Source organism: Eretmochelys imbricata, chromosome 10 (assembly GCF_965152235.1).
Source record: "Eretmochelys imbricata isolate rEreImb1 chromosome 10, rEreImb1.hap1, whole genome shotgun sequence".
Lineage (NCBI taxonomy): Eukaryota > Metazoa > Chordata > Testudines > Cheloniidae > Eretmochelys > Eretmochelys imbricata.
The window spans coordinates 530082-546081 of NC_135581.1; the positions used below are offsets into that span (position 1 = coordinate 530082).

The following is a 16000-nucleotide window of genomic DNA, read 5'->3' on the forward strand; positions in this document are numbered from 1 at the left end:
AACCGGTCTCTGGATTAAAAGATCTCCTAGAGGGGATTGCAAGGGCTAACACTGGGTTCCTGGCATAAGCAGAAGACTGGAATGAGAGTGGTCCTAGACTGCACCTCATAAAGCACTCAGATGGCTACTGGGTATACAAGAGAGTGCTTGGCCAGCTATGTCCTGGGTGTAACATCTTTATGATATTAAGGTGCAGCACAAGAGCCATATTCCGGTGCAGTGCAAACATAGAGGCCCAAACACAAAGCAGCAGGGAGAGGCTGTGCAGAGCTGGTTTAGCTCCCCAAGGGTTGTGAGTGAATCTGCTGTGTTACTGCAGTAAAAGGTGCTCCACGGGGGTACAATGACAAAGTGGCCAAGAATTTGAAGACTGAAAATGAAAGTGCAGAGCTAAAGACTCCCCCAAATTATTCTCTCCATAGCCCCCAAAGCTGGCCAGCAGGCCTGCTCTTTCCACAGGCAGACACAATTCAAACCTGCACCCAAGTGTCACTTGACATTCTTTTGCAATAGACTCCTCCTCCCATTGCTTCCTCTGGAAAGCCCTAGCCTGAGTGAAGGAGCTGGGCCATTTGTTTTAATTCTGCCGTGTGCCCCTCTGCTTGTGGACGTGATTTGTTCCATTTATACCTTGAAATCTCCGTTGTGTACCACATAAAGTGGTTTGAAAAAGGGAGCAGGATCTGGGACGAAAACCCCCAGCTTTTTCCATATGCTGGAAGAGAAAGCAAGAGCAAGGATTCAGTGTCAGGCATGTTTCACAGTCCAAAGCCAAAGCATCTGGGATTGAGCAGCTGGAGTCGCCTGCCCAGGCCTTGTTGGGAGCCTAATTCCCCTTGAGTGGGTTCTGCTAAGAAAATGGACGGATCTGCCCTCGGGATAATGCTCCATCCTCCTATATATCAGGATGGACCAGGCTAATGGAGTTTTCGACTGGCGTGATCTCCAGGCTCTGCCCAACAAAAATGTGAGCCAGGAGCCCTGCCTCCCAAAATGCTCAGCACCCCCTCCTGAAATGCTCAGGCCCCAGGCTTGTCTTGAAAAAAGGCTCCCAGCTTCTGCCCCAGAATTTTGTGGTCCTTGCCCCCCAACCCTACACATGGTCTCCCAGGCCTGGAAATGCCCAGTGCCCAGGGTCCCCGGAGGCTACAAAGCCCAGGGACCCTTCCTTCACCCAGCCTGAGGTGGGAGTTCGTAAGAGCTTGGAGCAGGTGCACTTTGCCCGGTCTGGGTTCTGCTCCCAGGTTCCCCCGTCTGGATCATTAGAGACTCTATCTCACCTCGCCCCAGGCGCTGTGGGTTTCACACAAGCAGTAATTAGCTGTGCTCCCAGTTCAGGAGGGCAGGAGAAAAGTCCAGCCCATCAGAGCGTCACTGGAAGCAGGGCTCCACTAGAGGGCAGAGTCCCACCAGAAAGGAGAGGGCGAGGAGTCAGCATGCTAACAGCAGAGGCCCCGGAGCTCGCTTGCCCCAGGCAGCAGCAGATCTCTCTGGGAAGGGCCGTGCTGTGGGCACAGACAGGGCTGTGAGCCCACCAAGCACTGCCCCAGTCCTATTCACCCAGGAGATCATAGTAGAGGGCTGAGTCTTTGTGCCTTTCATGGTGGGATACTAATGAAAGTGGAGTCCCCTCCCCTCCTCCTGGGAAGAGGAACAGCGCTGTGCAAACAGTCGCTAGTTAACTGCTGACTTGGACTGACAAGGGTCAGAAACCTTGGGACTGGGCGGTCACATAGAGCAGATGCCGAGCAGAGTATTTCCCAGCACCCCCTGTGTGTTCTTACCTCTGGTGTCTGGCCAGAAACACTGTGATGGAGACAGCAACCAGAGCAAAGGCGAGCAGCGACACCAGCCATCGTACTCCTGGGCTCTCTGAGGGAGAACCAAGTAGGATTAGTCAGTTCTTACCCTGCATTTCGGCTTCTGTCTAAAGATACCAGAGAAAGCAGGAGAAGTCAAGGACAGAGGGGTGGAAAAGCACTGGGATTTGTACACCCCAAATCTTTTCCTATGGGCTCTGAGGTGCTGGCCGGTGGCACAGCTCTCTGGAGCTGGGGTCAGGCATTTCTTTTCTTCCTTGGGAGCCCAGATGGTATTGCTCCCATGGCAGGGGTATGGGCAGCACAGAATCTGATTGCAACCTGGGCTGTTTGTCCACAGCTTTGGCAGAGTTGCATCCTGCGGACATCACACTTTGTTGGATCACTTTCTGTTAGGAGACACAGGACTCAACGTGCAGCTCCGTGTGCCAAGGATCCCTGTTCTGGTATTGGTCAGCTGTGTCTGATTAGCACCTCCCTGGGACACCTTCCATGGGCTTCAGAAGTAGGCAAGGAAAGAGGGCCTGGATGATGAGGCAGGCAAGTGGCCTGGGGTGCAGGGGGAGGGACACAAAGACATCATATGGACTGAGCTACAACATAAACCTACAACACAGAGCAGAAAGCACCCTTGGCATATGCCTCAGGGGAGAGCCCAGCTCCGGCAGGTGGAAGTCCTTTGCCAATAGCCGTAGTCCCTCCCCCTGCACAACTTGAGGAAATATTCCCCCAAGGCACTGGTGGAAGCACCCTCTACCCACTTGGCCAAATATGCTACCTATGTTGCTTAGTGCACTGGCATGAGCTCTATGCATGAGTCAGAATCACATGCTGTATAATGTGAATGCCAGATCGCTGTACCAAACCTCAGTGTCAAAGCTGGATATAAACTCCCCAGTCATAAAAGTCAGAGCCCTGAACTCAAATCTGAAAGCAGGCTCCCCGAACCCAACACCCAGATCTGAATGTGGGACCCTGAACTCCAATAATGGAACCTGCTCATCCCAGACTGTCCCGATTTCTGAAAATTATCAGCAAGCAGGATCCTGGAAGGCCAACATTTAAAGAGAACTGGTAATAGCCCTCACTGCTCTGTCTTCAGGTGATGGTGCCTCCCAAGGTATGTCTACCTGCATGTTAAAACCCAGGGCAATGAGTCTCAGAGACCAGGGCTGAACAACGCAATGGGCTGAGCTTTGTGCTGTGACTCTGCAGCCATGGTCCTGGCTCCTGTTTTAATAAACTACAGTTTCAGGAACTGTTCGCTAACATCAGACAGGGGAGGATGCAGCAAGGACAGGAAGGCAAAGAGAGGCTGATGCTCTGTTTACCCTCAGGTTCAGTTTTCAGGGTTAGCAGGGGACTCCATTCACTCCAAACCCCAAGGTAGTCAGAGCCAGGGCGGGGCTTGGCTCGCACCTGGAACTCATAGTCTGTGTCCCTCTGGAATTCCAGGGGCAGGAGCACCACGCTTCGCTTGTCCTCTGGGATCACTTTACTCTTCTGATTCTGTGCAAAGTGAAACACCACAGCAGCTTTTAGCAGAAGTTGAGGGTTCATTCCCAGCCCCCTCTCGCTCCGCACCCGCAAAGGTTCTGCTTCTGACTAAGAAAGTGTCAGTTTCAATATTAGACCAACAAACTGTAACCTTTCAGAACCATCTGATCCCGTTGCTTTGCCCTCTGAACAGCAATGACATCTCACTAGAGACAGGCCTAAGCCCACAAAACAGATCTGGCTTGCAAGCATCCAAAGTCTTGCAGGTGTCGAGGTCTGGGTTTTTCGATCCCATCTATCTTTATTCCAGCACTGATGGGTTAGCACTTCCTTAGTTCCTTGCAGAAGGCGATGCTTTGACCCCCAGCTCCCTCTGAAATGCTCTGTTCTGTTGCACTGTTGGTAGCTAGACAGGTCTGAACACATCCTAGAAAGGAGAAGAGTGCGGTGGGACTTCCCCTGCAGGGAGCCACCAGGGCTGGGTCAGACCTACCCCCAAGAACTTCTCCTGGCTCCAGGAAGCTTTGTACCCACCACGCTGCTTTCTACCTCCATCACTCCTCAGTTGCAGGGGGAGGGGTCCCTGTATGGGGAGTTGCCCCCCATTCGCCTAATCTCCATGCAGCCAGACCCCCCCACCCCCAGAAACTCCCAACTGTGGGCTCCCCCACCTGAATCGCCACCCTGCCAAGCCTCACCCCCTGCATCCAGAGCCCCCCTGCTGAGCTCCACCCCCATGCACCCAGATCCCCCACAAAGCCTCACCCCCTCTTTGCCCCCCCCCAAATACAGTAGTCAAACTATGCCTCTGGCTGAGGGAGAGGGGCACGCAGCCTGTCCGTTTCTCCAGGGGAGCACAGTCTGGAGTGCAATTTGCCTTAAGCAGTAACTTTATCGGAGATGTCTGTACCTAGCAGTACCTAGGGCAGATGGGGAGCCAGGCAGCCAGGGTCTGGATCTCTGCATAGGATCTAATAGCCCCGAGGCTAATCCTTGGCTGGCTGCAGCATTGGACTGGTGTACAATTCATCTGGTGTAGGACAGGCGTGAGCTACAAGTCTTGCCCACAAAAGACAGAGCCTCTCAAACACGAGGATAAACTAGCCTGATCTCCAAATGCTGCTTCAACCTTAGTTCTGTTTCCAGCCAAGACAATCAAATGAAAACACCACGTACACCCCAAGGACATCTTCTCCTCGCCCACCCACATGAGAGCTCAGGGTTATTATTTTACAAGTTCCTGGGCTTCTCCTGCTTTGGTTCATGCCTGAACATGTGTTCTGCTGGCACATGCAATTTCATGAGTATCCTTGCTTCCCTCTTACCGCCCAGGTGTCACTCTTCTTCTTATACCGCAGTTCATATTCCAGCTCATCATCCAAATAGTAATAGAGAGAGTTCTGATAGATGGTTTTCCAGGAGATATTATATCCATCTGAAAACACGGCAGTCAGATTGAACGGAGGATACGGTTTAACTGTGGGTGGGAACACAGAAAGACAAATTGTGCCGATTTTTACAATCCTGAGACCTCCCAGCCCCGAGGAGAGGTGCACAGTCTGGGTGCAGTGGACTGGAATTGTCTTTGAAAGCATCAATTACTTATTACTCATGGCCATGCAATGTCGTCCATTTTCCTGTAATCTTTTTCACACTCATCTAGACGCTTGTTACCTGACGTTTAATTTTCAGAATAAACCGAATCCCGAGACTCCAACAGTGGGTTACAGCCCTTTGTGCATCTAGTTGGGCACCCATTAACCTCACGGCTTATTGCAGGATTCAGGGTTCAGCACCATGCTGTGTGAACTGGCAGAATAAGCTATGCCAGAATCTACCCTGAACTTCCCATCAGGAAGACTAACTCCCCTGTACAAGAGGTGACTCAGGAAAGAGGGAGAGGCCCTGCCTGCATTATTCTAGGGATATTTTATGCCACCAGACAGGGCAATAACTTCATGTTGCTCTTTAATTTCCCACTGGAAAGGCTGCTACAGTCCTGTACAGGGGATATTTGTGACATGTTCAATGGAAGTGATCCTTCACTGTCACGTCTGATTCTGGCTAAATAACTAACATCATAGTTATTTGGATCTGGAGCAGATCTGAGGTGGGAACAAGTCACCTGATACTCCAGGGACAAGAGCTATCTAGGGACCCACTCCATCCTTGGCAGTGGGTTAGTATCCTTATGCAGCAGGCCCCCTACCTAGCAACAGGCATGCGCAAGCCCTTGATGCTGTTTTATGCACTCATAGGAGACTCAGAGCTACATATGCCCAGAGGCACCTGGATCTAAGTACTGAAAGCCAGGCTCATGATTTCTTGTACTTACTATTCTTGCTCAGAAGAAATTCACTGCATGCTTTGGAAGTTGTGTACTGCCCATCAGCTAGCTTTGTTACATCTACTCTGAACTTGTCATCAGAATTGAATTCCTTCAGGTCCATGGAGCATGTGTACTGAGTGTGAGTAGCAGTTCTGGACGACTGGAGGAGATTGCAGAAGTGCTCAGAAATTTTCATCTCTTCTTCAAGGAACCTTTAAAAATCAAATATACGTCCATTCATGTTTTAATGGGGCTGGGCTGTGATTTGTTTAACAGCTGTGACAAAGCTCTGTCCTTTCCTCCGTGGATCCTGCGTTTCCTGGCGGATTTCACTAGCCTCATAGATTCATAGATATTTAGGTCAGAAGGGACCATTATGATCATCTAGTCTGACCTCCTGCACAACGCAGGCCACAGAATTTCACCCACCACTCCTGCAAAAAACCTCACACCTATATCTGTACGTATCCCTTCTCTCTCTAGAGACAAGGGTCACAGTCTACTGAGCCATTTTCATCATAAGCCAGCGAGGGAGGTGAGGAGAAGTTATCCTTCCTTGCACAGTCTCTGTTGTCTCTCAGTCTCAGTGATTAATCAGGGGGCAAAGGTGTGGGGGGGAGCCCGGGCCCACCCTCTACTCCGGGCTCCAGCCAGGGACCCTAATAGTATCAGCTATGGTAGCTGACCTTTTAGAAACATGACATGTACAATTCCCTGGGCTACTTCCTCCACAGCAGCCCTCACTTCCTCAAGCTCCACTTCACCCTTACCTCAGGGCCTCCTTCCTTGTGCCTGATATGGTGTGTACTACTCAGCCTCTCCAACAGCGCAACTTCCTCCCACAGCTCCTCACATGCACCCTCACCTGACTGACTGGGAAGCTTTTAACTAGTTTCAGCCAGCCCCTGATTGGCTTCAGGTGTCCCAATCAACCTAGCCTTCTCCCTGCCTTCTGGAAAATTCTTAATTGGCCCCAGGTGTCTTAAGTGACCTGGAGCAGCTGCCATTTCACTTATCCTGGTACCAGGGATTTGTTTAGCCTGGAGCTAATATATCTATCTCCCACTACTTTTCTATAGCCATCTGGCCTTGCCCCGTCACATATCCCCCTCCTCTGCTCAACACCATAGAGTTGGGCAACTTGGGACGCCAGGCAGTATGCTCGTGACAGACCATCAGCGTTGCCATGGTGGCATCCAGCCCTGTGCCATATGTGGAACTGGAATGGTTGGCGGGATAAGAACCACCTGGTGACCCTTGCATTCTTTTCCTTATTCCGCTGCATCCACTGGAGGGGTGCATAGTCCGTCACAAGAGTAAATCGCCGGCCTAAGAGGTAATAATGCAGTGTCTCCATAGTCCATTTGACAGCAAGGCATTCTCTCTCGACTACTGCGTATTTCTGTTCTCTTGGGAGAAGCTTTCTGCTTAGGTAGAGGATTGGGTGATCCTCTTCTTCCACCATTTGCGACAGAACTGCTCCCAACCCCACCTCGGAAGTGTCTGTTTGTAAAATAAATTCCCTGTTAAAGTCTGGGGCTATGAGTACGGGGTCATTACAAAGGGCTGTCCGAAGGTCTGTAAATGCCCCCTCTGCTGCGTTGGTCCACTTTACCATGTCTGGACCTCTGGCCTTCACCAGGTCCATTAGGGGACTTGCCCTAGTGGCGAAGTGGGGAATAAAACGTTGGTAGTAGCCTACCATGCCTAGGAATGCACGGACCTGCTTCTTTCGGGTCGGCTGGGGCCAGTTTTGAATTGCCTCTAGCTTATTCGTTTGGGGCTTCACTATGCCCCTTCCCACAATATGTCCCAGGTACCTAGCCTCTGCTAGCCCTAGGGCGCATTTAGCGGGATTAGCAGTGGGGCCAGCCCACTTAAGGTGCGCAGTACTGCCTCAACTTTCTCCAAGTGGGTTCCCCAGTCTGGCGTATGGATGATGACATGATCTAGGTATGCAGCTGCATAACTAGTATGGGGGCACAGCAGCTTATCCATGAGGTGCTGGAATGTGGCTGGGGCCCCATGTAGCCCAAAAGGGAGGACGGTATACTGGAATAGCCCATCCGGGGTGGAGAATGCTGTCTTTTCTTTAGCTTCTTTGGTCAGAGAAATCTGCCAGTACCCTTTTGTCAGATCCAGTGTAGTCAAGAATCGGGCACGACCCAGTCGGTCAACCAGTTCGTTGATGCATGGTATGGGGTATGCATCAAACTGGGATATTTCATTCAGTCGGCGAAAGTCATTACCGAATCTCATGGTACCGTCAGGTTTAGGCACTAGAACAATGGGACTGGACCACTGACCGTAAGATTCTTCAGTAACCCCAAATTCTAACATTTTCTTTACTTCGGCCTTGATTTCTTCTCTTTTGGCTGCTGGGATTCGGTAGGGTCTCAATGTTACCTTGGCTCCGGGGATCGTGCGGATATGGTGATAGGTCTCAGTTGTCCGCCCTGGTTTTGTAGAGAACACATCTTGGTTGCGATTAATCATGTCAGCTGCCTCGATTTTTTGGATCGGCGTCAAGTCGGATGATATCCTCACTTGCTCGTGTAAGTTATCCTCCTGGGGAAGGGTCTCCTGCATGACTAAGCATGCCTCTCGATCATGCCAAGGTTTTAGAAGATTGATGTGGTAAATTTGCTCCGATTTCCGGCAGCCTGGCTGCCGCACCTTATAGTTCACCTCTCCCACGGCTTCAATTATTTCGTAGGGTCCCTGCCACTGGGCCAACAGTTTACTTTCTGCTGTGGGCACCAGTACCATCACCCGATCCCCTGGTTGGAACTGTCGAAGCTTCGCTTGGTGGTTATAATGGGTTCATTGGGTCTCCTGTGCTCTCTCCAAGTGTTCCTGTACAATGGGTGTAACTCGGGCTATCCGATCTCTCATCTGCAGTAAAACATGCTCAACTGTGTTCCTTCCGGGATTTGGCTCCTCTTCCCAGGCTTCTCTGGCTACATCCAATGTGCCCCGAGGGTGGCGCCCATATAGGAGTTCGAATGGAGAGAAACCCGTGGAGGCTTGCGGAACCTCCCGGATGGCGAACATGAGGTAAGGCAATAGGGAACCCCAATCTTTCCCATCCCAGCTCACCACTTCCCTGATCATGGCCTTGAGGGTCCTATTGAACCTTTCCGCAAGGCCATCTGTTTGCGGGTGGGATACAGAGGTCTGTAGGGCTTGTACATGGAGCAATGAACAGAGATCTTTCATCAACTTGGACATGAAAGGTGTCCCTTGATCAGTCAATATCTCCTTGGGTAGCCCAACCCGGGCAAAGATCTGTACTAGCTCCTTAGCTATTGTCTTGGAAGCTGTGTTGCGCAGGGAAACACCTTCCGGGTTGCATAGTCTAGTACAACAAGCACATGTTGGTGGCCCCGAGCTGTCTTCTCTAGGGACCCTACCAGATCCATGGCTATCCGTTCGAAAGGAACCTCTATTATTGGAAGAGGTATCAAAGGAGCCCGCAAGTGCAGGCGAGGGCTGTGTAACTGACACTCTGGACAAGAGGTGCAGTATCGCCGGACATCTTCATGTTCTCCTGACAAGAACCTCCGCAGGATCCGTTCCTGGGTTTTCTCTACCCCTAGGTGTCCTCCAAACAGGTGACTGTGGGCGAGATTCAATATGGCTTTTTGATGTTTTCGTGGCACCAGAAGTTGTTGTATCTCTTGCTCCTGCATTTGCACCACGCGGTACAGGAGATCTTTGTTCACTATAAAGTAAGGTCCGGGACCCCAGACCTTCTCATCCACGGGTATCCCATCAATCTCTTTCCTGGCATTATCATATCTGGGGTCCTCCACCTGGTCCCGCCCAAAAGTCTCTCTCCCGGGACTAACCTGCCAAGCTCCCAGGGGCCGGGTTCTGCTTCTTCCAACGGCTCGCCGCCGTCATGGCTGGGGGCAGCTTCTGGCTCACCTTCTGTAGTGGAAGTTTCTCTGTTGGCTGCTCGCATCCATTTGCCTACTAGGGAGGTCTTCTGGCCCTGGGTCAGGATCCGGGTTCCCAAGGCCTTCGTGGCCTTCCGCTCTTTTTTTGTCTTCCGGGTCTTTTGGGGGGGCTGAGAACAGATCCTGAGAAATCTCAGCAAACTTCGGGAGTTGACATTCCCCCGGTGACGAATCGCTCACCTCAGGGTCCCCACCTCCCTCCAGCCTCTCCGGGGGGAGTAAATTATCAACCCTGGATAGTCCCTCCCAATGACCACAGGATATGGGAGTATAGGAACTACGCCCACAGTCACCTCAATGGGGTTTCCCTGAACCTCTGTCTCCACTGGGATGGTGGGGTAATGGCTCACGGCCCCGTGCACGCACGTCACTGCCACGCATTTCGCTTGTAGCAGCTGACTACTTTTTACCACCTTACCCAATATGAGGGTGATCGCACTCCCCGAGTCCACAAGCGCTGTAGTCTCTGCTCCATTTATCCTCAGTGGCCTGGTGTAATTATGCAGGGCTAATGCGACCCCTGCGAGGGAGCATGGGACCTCCCAATCCCCCAAGTTACATTGCATAGGCTCCTCGGTGCTGGGACACTGTGCTGCTATGTGTCCCCACTCCCCACATGCATAACATCTATAATTGCTTTTAATCACTCCCCTATCCCGGGGGTTAGGGGGTTTAGTCCTGGGGTTCCCCCCACTCAGGCCAATCTCTTCCTTCTGGGGTCCCCGCTGTTTTTCAGCCCCTCCCCCTTCTTCCTCCTAGGACTCCCTGGGGATTTGGCTGCCCAACCTTCCAGGGTTGGGGTCGGGTGCTTGCTTCGAAAGGGGCCTTCCTTGGGTAGTCAGGTCAGTTCCCTGGCTGTCATCTGTCTTTCTACCAGTGTGATCATCTTGTCGTACGTGGACGGATCGTTCTGGCCTACCCATTTGTGGAGATCTGGCGGCAGTCCCCGCATGTAATGGTCGATGACCAGGATCTCCAAAATCTCCTCTGGTCTGCACACCTCGGGCTGTAACCACTTCCACGCGAGGTGTATGAGGTTGAATAGCTGTGACCTCAGGGGTTTGTTCTCCTGGTATTTCCACTCATGGAACCTCTGGGCCCTTACCGCTGCCGTTACCCCTGATCGTGCTAGGATCTCTGCCTTCAGATGGGTATAGTCAGTGGCATCCGTGGCAGGCAAGTCAAAGTAGGCCTTCTGGGCTGCTCCACACAAAAAAGGGGCGAGAATGCTGGCCCACTGATGCTGGGGCCACGCCTCATGCTGAGCAGTCCTTTCGCATGAGAGGAGATATGCCTCTACGTCATCTCCTGACGTCATCTTTAGCAGACAACCAGTGGCCCTCAGGGTTTGCGTCCTGTTGGACCCCTGGGCCTGGGTGGTGAGGATCTGGTCCACCACCTCTCTCAAGAGGGCACGATCTTGGGTCGTCTGGGTCATCAATAATTGATTGATTTCCTGCTATAGCCACATAGACTCCTGTTGTGCCATTGCCTGAACCCGGGTGGCCTCCTGCTGGGCTGCCGTGGCTTGTAGCAGAGCTCTGACCACCTCCTCCATTGTGGTACAAAGCAAACAAACAAACAAAAAAATCCAAAACCCCAGTGCACTTTCTTTTTAAACCTCTTTCTTCCGCCATGCTGTGAACGAATTCCCACTCCTGACACCAGTTGTGACAAAGCTCTGTCCTTGCCTCCGTGGGTCCCGTGTTTCCTGGCGGTCCCGTGTTTCCTCAGAGGCTCACCGTGACCCTGCACGTAACCCTTCTCTCTCTAGAGACAAGGGTCACAGTGTACTGAGCCATTTTCATCATAAGCCAGCGAGGGAGGTGAGGAGAAGTTATCCTTCCTTGCACAGTCTCTGTTGTCTCCCAGTCTCAGTGATTAATCATGGGGCAAAGGTGGGGGGGGGGAGCCCGGGCCCACCCTCTACTCCGGGCTCCAGCCCAGAGACCCTAACAGTATCAGCTATGCTAGCTGACCTTTTAGAAACATGACATGTACAATTCCCTGGGCTACTTCCCCCACAGCAGCCCTCACTTCCTCAAGCTCCACTTCACCCTTACCTCAGGGCCTCCTTCCTTGTGCCTGACATGGTGTGTACTACTCAGCCTCTCCAACAGCACAACTTCCTCCCACAGCTCCTGACATGCACACCCACCTGACTGACTGGGAGGCTTTTAACTAGTTTCAGCCAGCCCCTGATTGGCTTCAGGTGTCCCAGTCAACCTAGCCTTCTCCCTGCCTTCTGGAAAGTTCTTAATTGGCCCCAGGTGTCTTAAGTGACCTGGAGCAGCTGCCATTTCACTTAACCTGGTACCAGGGATTTGTTTAGCCTGGAGCTAATATATCTATCTCCCACTACTTTTCTATAGCCATCTGGCCTTGCCCCGTCACACAGCACATAACTAAATGAGTTAGCAGAGAAGTTCATGAAAAGTAAAAGGGACGCAATTAGGTTTTCAAATGGAAATTCACTTCTGTATTCAAATAAATATTTGCAGAAAAACTTTTCCTTCTATTTACTCAGCTCTAAGCAGAGTTATGAGAAAAATCTTGTGACTACAGGTAGCATAAAACAGCACCGAGGTGTCGGTGCATAAGGGGAGCTAGGACATTTCAAAGTCAATGGGGTGTTATAGGTTACTATACTGGCTATAGATGAGCTGTGTAGTCTCTTTCATTCAGGGAAATTTCTATAAGTGAGCTCTCATAGGATGCAAAGACAGAGAAGGGTCAAGGGTTACAGTAGCAGGGGAGGCACAAGGTCACAGATCTGCCCAGAAATAAACCCACATGCTGGCAAGTAGTGGGCAGTAGTTTTATTAATGTAGTGAACAAGATGGCTGAGTCCTAATGTTCTGCTCCAGATGCATGTAATTCCATTGTTAAACAGCAACAGATCCAGCCTCAACCCTGAGGAGACAGAGAAGCTTTCAGGGTGGGGGAGAGGAAATGAAGCAAGGAAGAGAGCAGAGTCAGTATGGCTGTGGGTGGGAGGGCAATACAGCCCTGTTATGGAAGCCAGGAACCATGAACTCCCCTCTCTTTGTTAACTGGGCAGTTGGCCGGCAGCTGGTGTCGGAGTGGGAGAGCTGGAGAGCATGAGTGAGCGAGGCACTGAGAGAGAGCGAGAGAGACAGAGAGCTCTGCCTTAGCCCTGGGAAGGAGAACAACACTCTAGTCTCCGGCAAATCACAGCTAATTTCATCATTGTTCTTTACTTATTAATACATACCAAGTTGCAGTGAGATTATACAAAGTCTCACTGAGGTCAGTTTTCTGGATACACGTCAGAGTTTTTACATAGTCCACAGAACAAAGGAGATCTTCACAACATGTAGCTGTAAGTTCAGGGAGAGAGAATAATGCACCAGCTCAGACCAAACTGCACTTCGTGTCACCACACTCAGCCCTCAACAGGGCACGTGGCACAGCAGCACGACCCAGATTGCTCTCGGTGCCAGTTCACCTCAATACACAGTGCTTCATGTCTATTGAGGCTTCCCAGGCAGTAAACCATTGTAAGCCAGAGCTGTTTTTAATAATATCCCATGAAAGAACATTAAGGTTGCAAGTGAAGCGCTGAAAAGTCAGGAAATGCCCAAATTATGGTTGAATGTGCAACCTTATCTCTGCCCCCTTTTATGTACACATCATGATACACTCTTTAGTTACATGCTATTATTTCTGCAACAGCCCTGACTTACTTAGTACACAGATTGGCTATGACCATGTAATGACTGTATCATGCACAATTCTGGCATTACCTAACTTTTGAACACTTTAATTTGCAACTGTACCATTCTTTTAATGGTTTTTGTATCAAGCATTTCCAAGATTTTTATTTTGTAGGAAAAAATCTTTTAATCACGTATTTTTTTCAGTTCTCTCTGTTAATGATTTTTGACAGCTGAGCAACTGCATTGTTAGTTTATTTTCATATCTGGCTCCAGAGGTTTGGAAAAATCTTTTTCTGTAATCCTGGCACAAAGATATTTTAATTTTGTATTTGTTATAATCTGTGTAAGATGTCGAGATGCCAAAATGATAGGCATAGATTTATAAACCTTTAAATAGATAACTGAAACAAGTTTCTAACATAGGGGAGAAAAATGTCAAGAAATTACATGCTGAGGTTTGTTAGTGCTCTGAGTTGTAGTTGAAAACTGACCTATAGCAGCATTTGATGCTGCAGTACATTATTCTGCGGAGCATTCTGGTCAGATGTTAGCATTTGAAAGGTATTGTTATGAGAGTATTGGATCCTGAGTAGTCCTGAGCATGACGCCTAGACAATATCTCCATGGGGTGATGCAGGGAAGAGAGATTTCAATAAAGGACTAAAGCAGTGTTGTGAACCTCAGCCATGTGTAGTGCTGAGAGTGCTAAGGAAAAGGTAAAAAGTTTAGTAGTCTGTGCTAACTTAGCAATAACCAGCGCGTACATTGTACAGCCCCCCAGCTCAAGGGGGCCCTGATCTGATTAGGGCTTTTGGGTGCTACCACAGAACAAATACATAAATATTATGAATATATATAAAAAAAGAATAAATAAATATAAAAACATAAAGAATAATGAAGCTGCTGCAGGAAACACAAGTGTATGATGGTGAAATCCCTCAGGATCATGCCCACAGTCAGATGGTGGAGAAGACTCTAAGCTAATTTGATCTCTTCCGCCTACAGCCCTGTTCCTGTTTGAAAGAAGCAAAATTCCCATTACACAAGGGCAGATGTTGAGACTGTGGCCCCAGTAAGATCCTCTCCTCCTTCAGTGGCCTCAGGACTGGAGCTAGGGGCGTTCTTATCATGTGTCCCACTATGAGTCACTCAGAAGGTGGGTTTAGCCACTGCTGTTACTGCAGTTTTATGGACTCTCTGTATAACAGGGGTGGGCAAACTTTTTGGCCTGAGGGCCACATTGGGGTGCAAAACTGTACGGAGGGCCAGGTAAGGAAGCCTGTGCCCCCCAAACAGCCTGGTGCCCGCCCCCTATTTTCCCCCTCCCACTTCCTGCCTCCTGACTGCCCCCCTCAGATTCTCTGACCCATCCGACCCCCCCGTTCCTTGCCCCTGACTGCCCCCTCCCAGGACCACCTGCCCCAAACTGCCCCCCCCGAGATCCCACCCCCTATCAAGCCCCCCTGCTCCCTGTCCCCTGACTACCCCCCCCGGCCCCCGACAGGCCCCCCAGGACTCTCACGCCCTATCCAACCCCCCCGTTCCCTAACCGCCCCACCCCAGAACCTGCACCCCATCCAACTGCTTCCTGTCCCCTGACTGCCCCCCGGGACTCCCTAACCAACCCCCTCACCACCGTGCAGGCATCGCCACCGCTCCCTTACCATGCCGCTCGGAGCGGCAGGAACTCGCAGCCCCGCTGCCTCCGCAGCAGCGTGGCTGTGGGGGAGGGGGGACAGCAGGGGAGGGGTCGGGGGTAGCCTCCCCAGCCGGGAGCTCAAGGGCCGGGCAGGAGGGTCCCGCGGGCTGGATATGGCCCGTAGTTTGCCCACCTCGCTGTATAACTTTTCATGAGTGATGTACCCGAATATTTGGATATTAATATCTGAACTGTATCTTTAAATTTATTAATCTAAATTTGGGTTATTGCTGATTATGTCCCATATGTATTATATGACTTTTAAACCAACTGTTGTACTTCTGGATAATCTAAGCGCTACAGACAGATGTACAGACTTTCTGTTATTTTCCTTGACCTGTGTCTTATATAATTTTAACATTAGCTTTAATAAAATTTTTAAATCAGCTGCTGCAAAATTCCTAAGTCTTGTCAGTACTACACCAGCCAGAAGGTCTGCTTCTTTCACTGCTTGTTCCTCTGGGGAGAGAGGAAGGATCCTGCATTTTAGCTTTGCTGACGGTGAAGCTAGTGCTTGATGTTAAAAAAAGCACAGATGTGTACTTCCCCTCCCCTCCCCTCCCCCCAGGAGCTGTGCTCCCTTCTCCCTTGCACTTCTTAGCTGCATCTCTGTGGCTGTGTGCACTTTATCATCCAGGCAGTTGTTTGTGAAGCTGCAGTGTGTGAAAGACCTAAGCCAACATTCAAAACAGCCACAAGATTCAGTTTTATTTAGTGTTCAGAGTGTGGCTGAAGTGAAAGCTGCCTGCCCAGAGCTAACTGACAGAGAATGCAGCAAGCTGCACTGTGGTTTATCCACTTATCAGATCAGCCAGAAATGCCCACCATGTCCAGCCACCTTCATATCAAATGCAATCCCCCCCCACAAGGATAATGCGCTTATTTTAGGGCAACATTGCACTGACTTATGTGTCCAGTTGAGGCTGGAGATTCTGCCTGAGAAGAAGCAGCTCAAAGGGAAAGAAAACCTAAGGTTTTCCCCTGACTTTGCTCCACTGCTTCCCTTTCTTTAG

The 16000-nt window shown here is 50.5% G+C and overlaps 1 protein-coding gene across 2 annotated transcripts in view; it reads right to left on the reverse strand.

Moving 5' to 3' along the window:
- Positions 1–16000, reverse strand: part of IL21R (interleukin 21 receptor) — a 43915-nt gene that overhangs the window by 9282 nt on the left and 18633 nt on the right. For both annotated transcript variants that reach the window (XM_077828012.1, XM_077828011.1), the window contains exons 3-8: positions 12844–12949; positions 5653–5858; positions 4643–4794; positions 3152–3329; positions 1785–1872; positions 631–715 (exon numbers count right to left, since the gene is read on the reverse strand). In XM_077828012.1, the coding sequence (XP_077684138.1) occupies positions 631–715; positions 1785–1872; positions 3152–3329; positions 4643–4794; positions 5653–5858; positions 12844–12949 (815 nt within the window). The remainder of the gene's footprint in view (positions 1–630; positions 716–1784; positions 1873–3151; positions 3330–4642; positions 4795–5652; positions 5859–12843; positions 12950–16000) is intronic.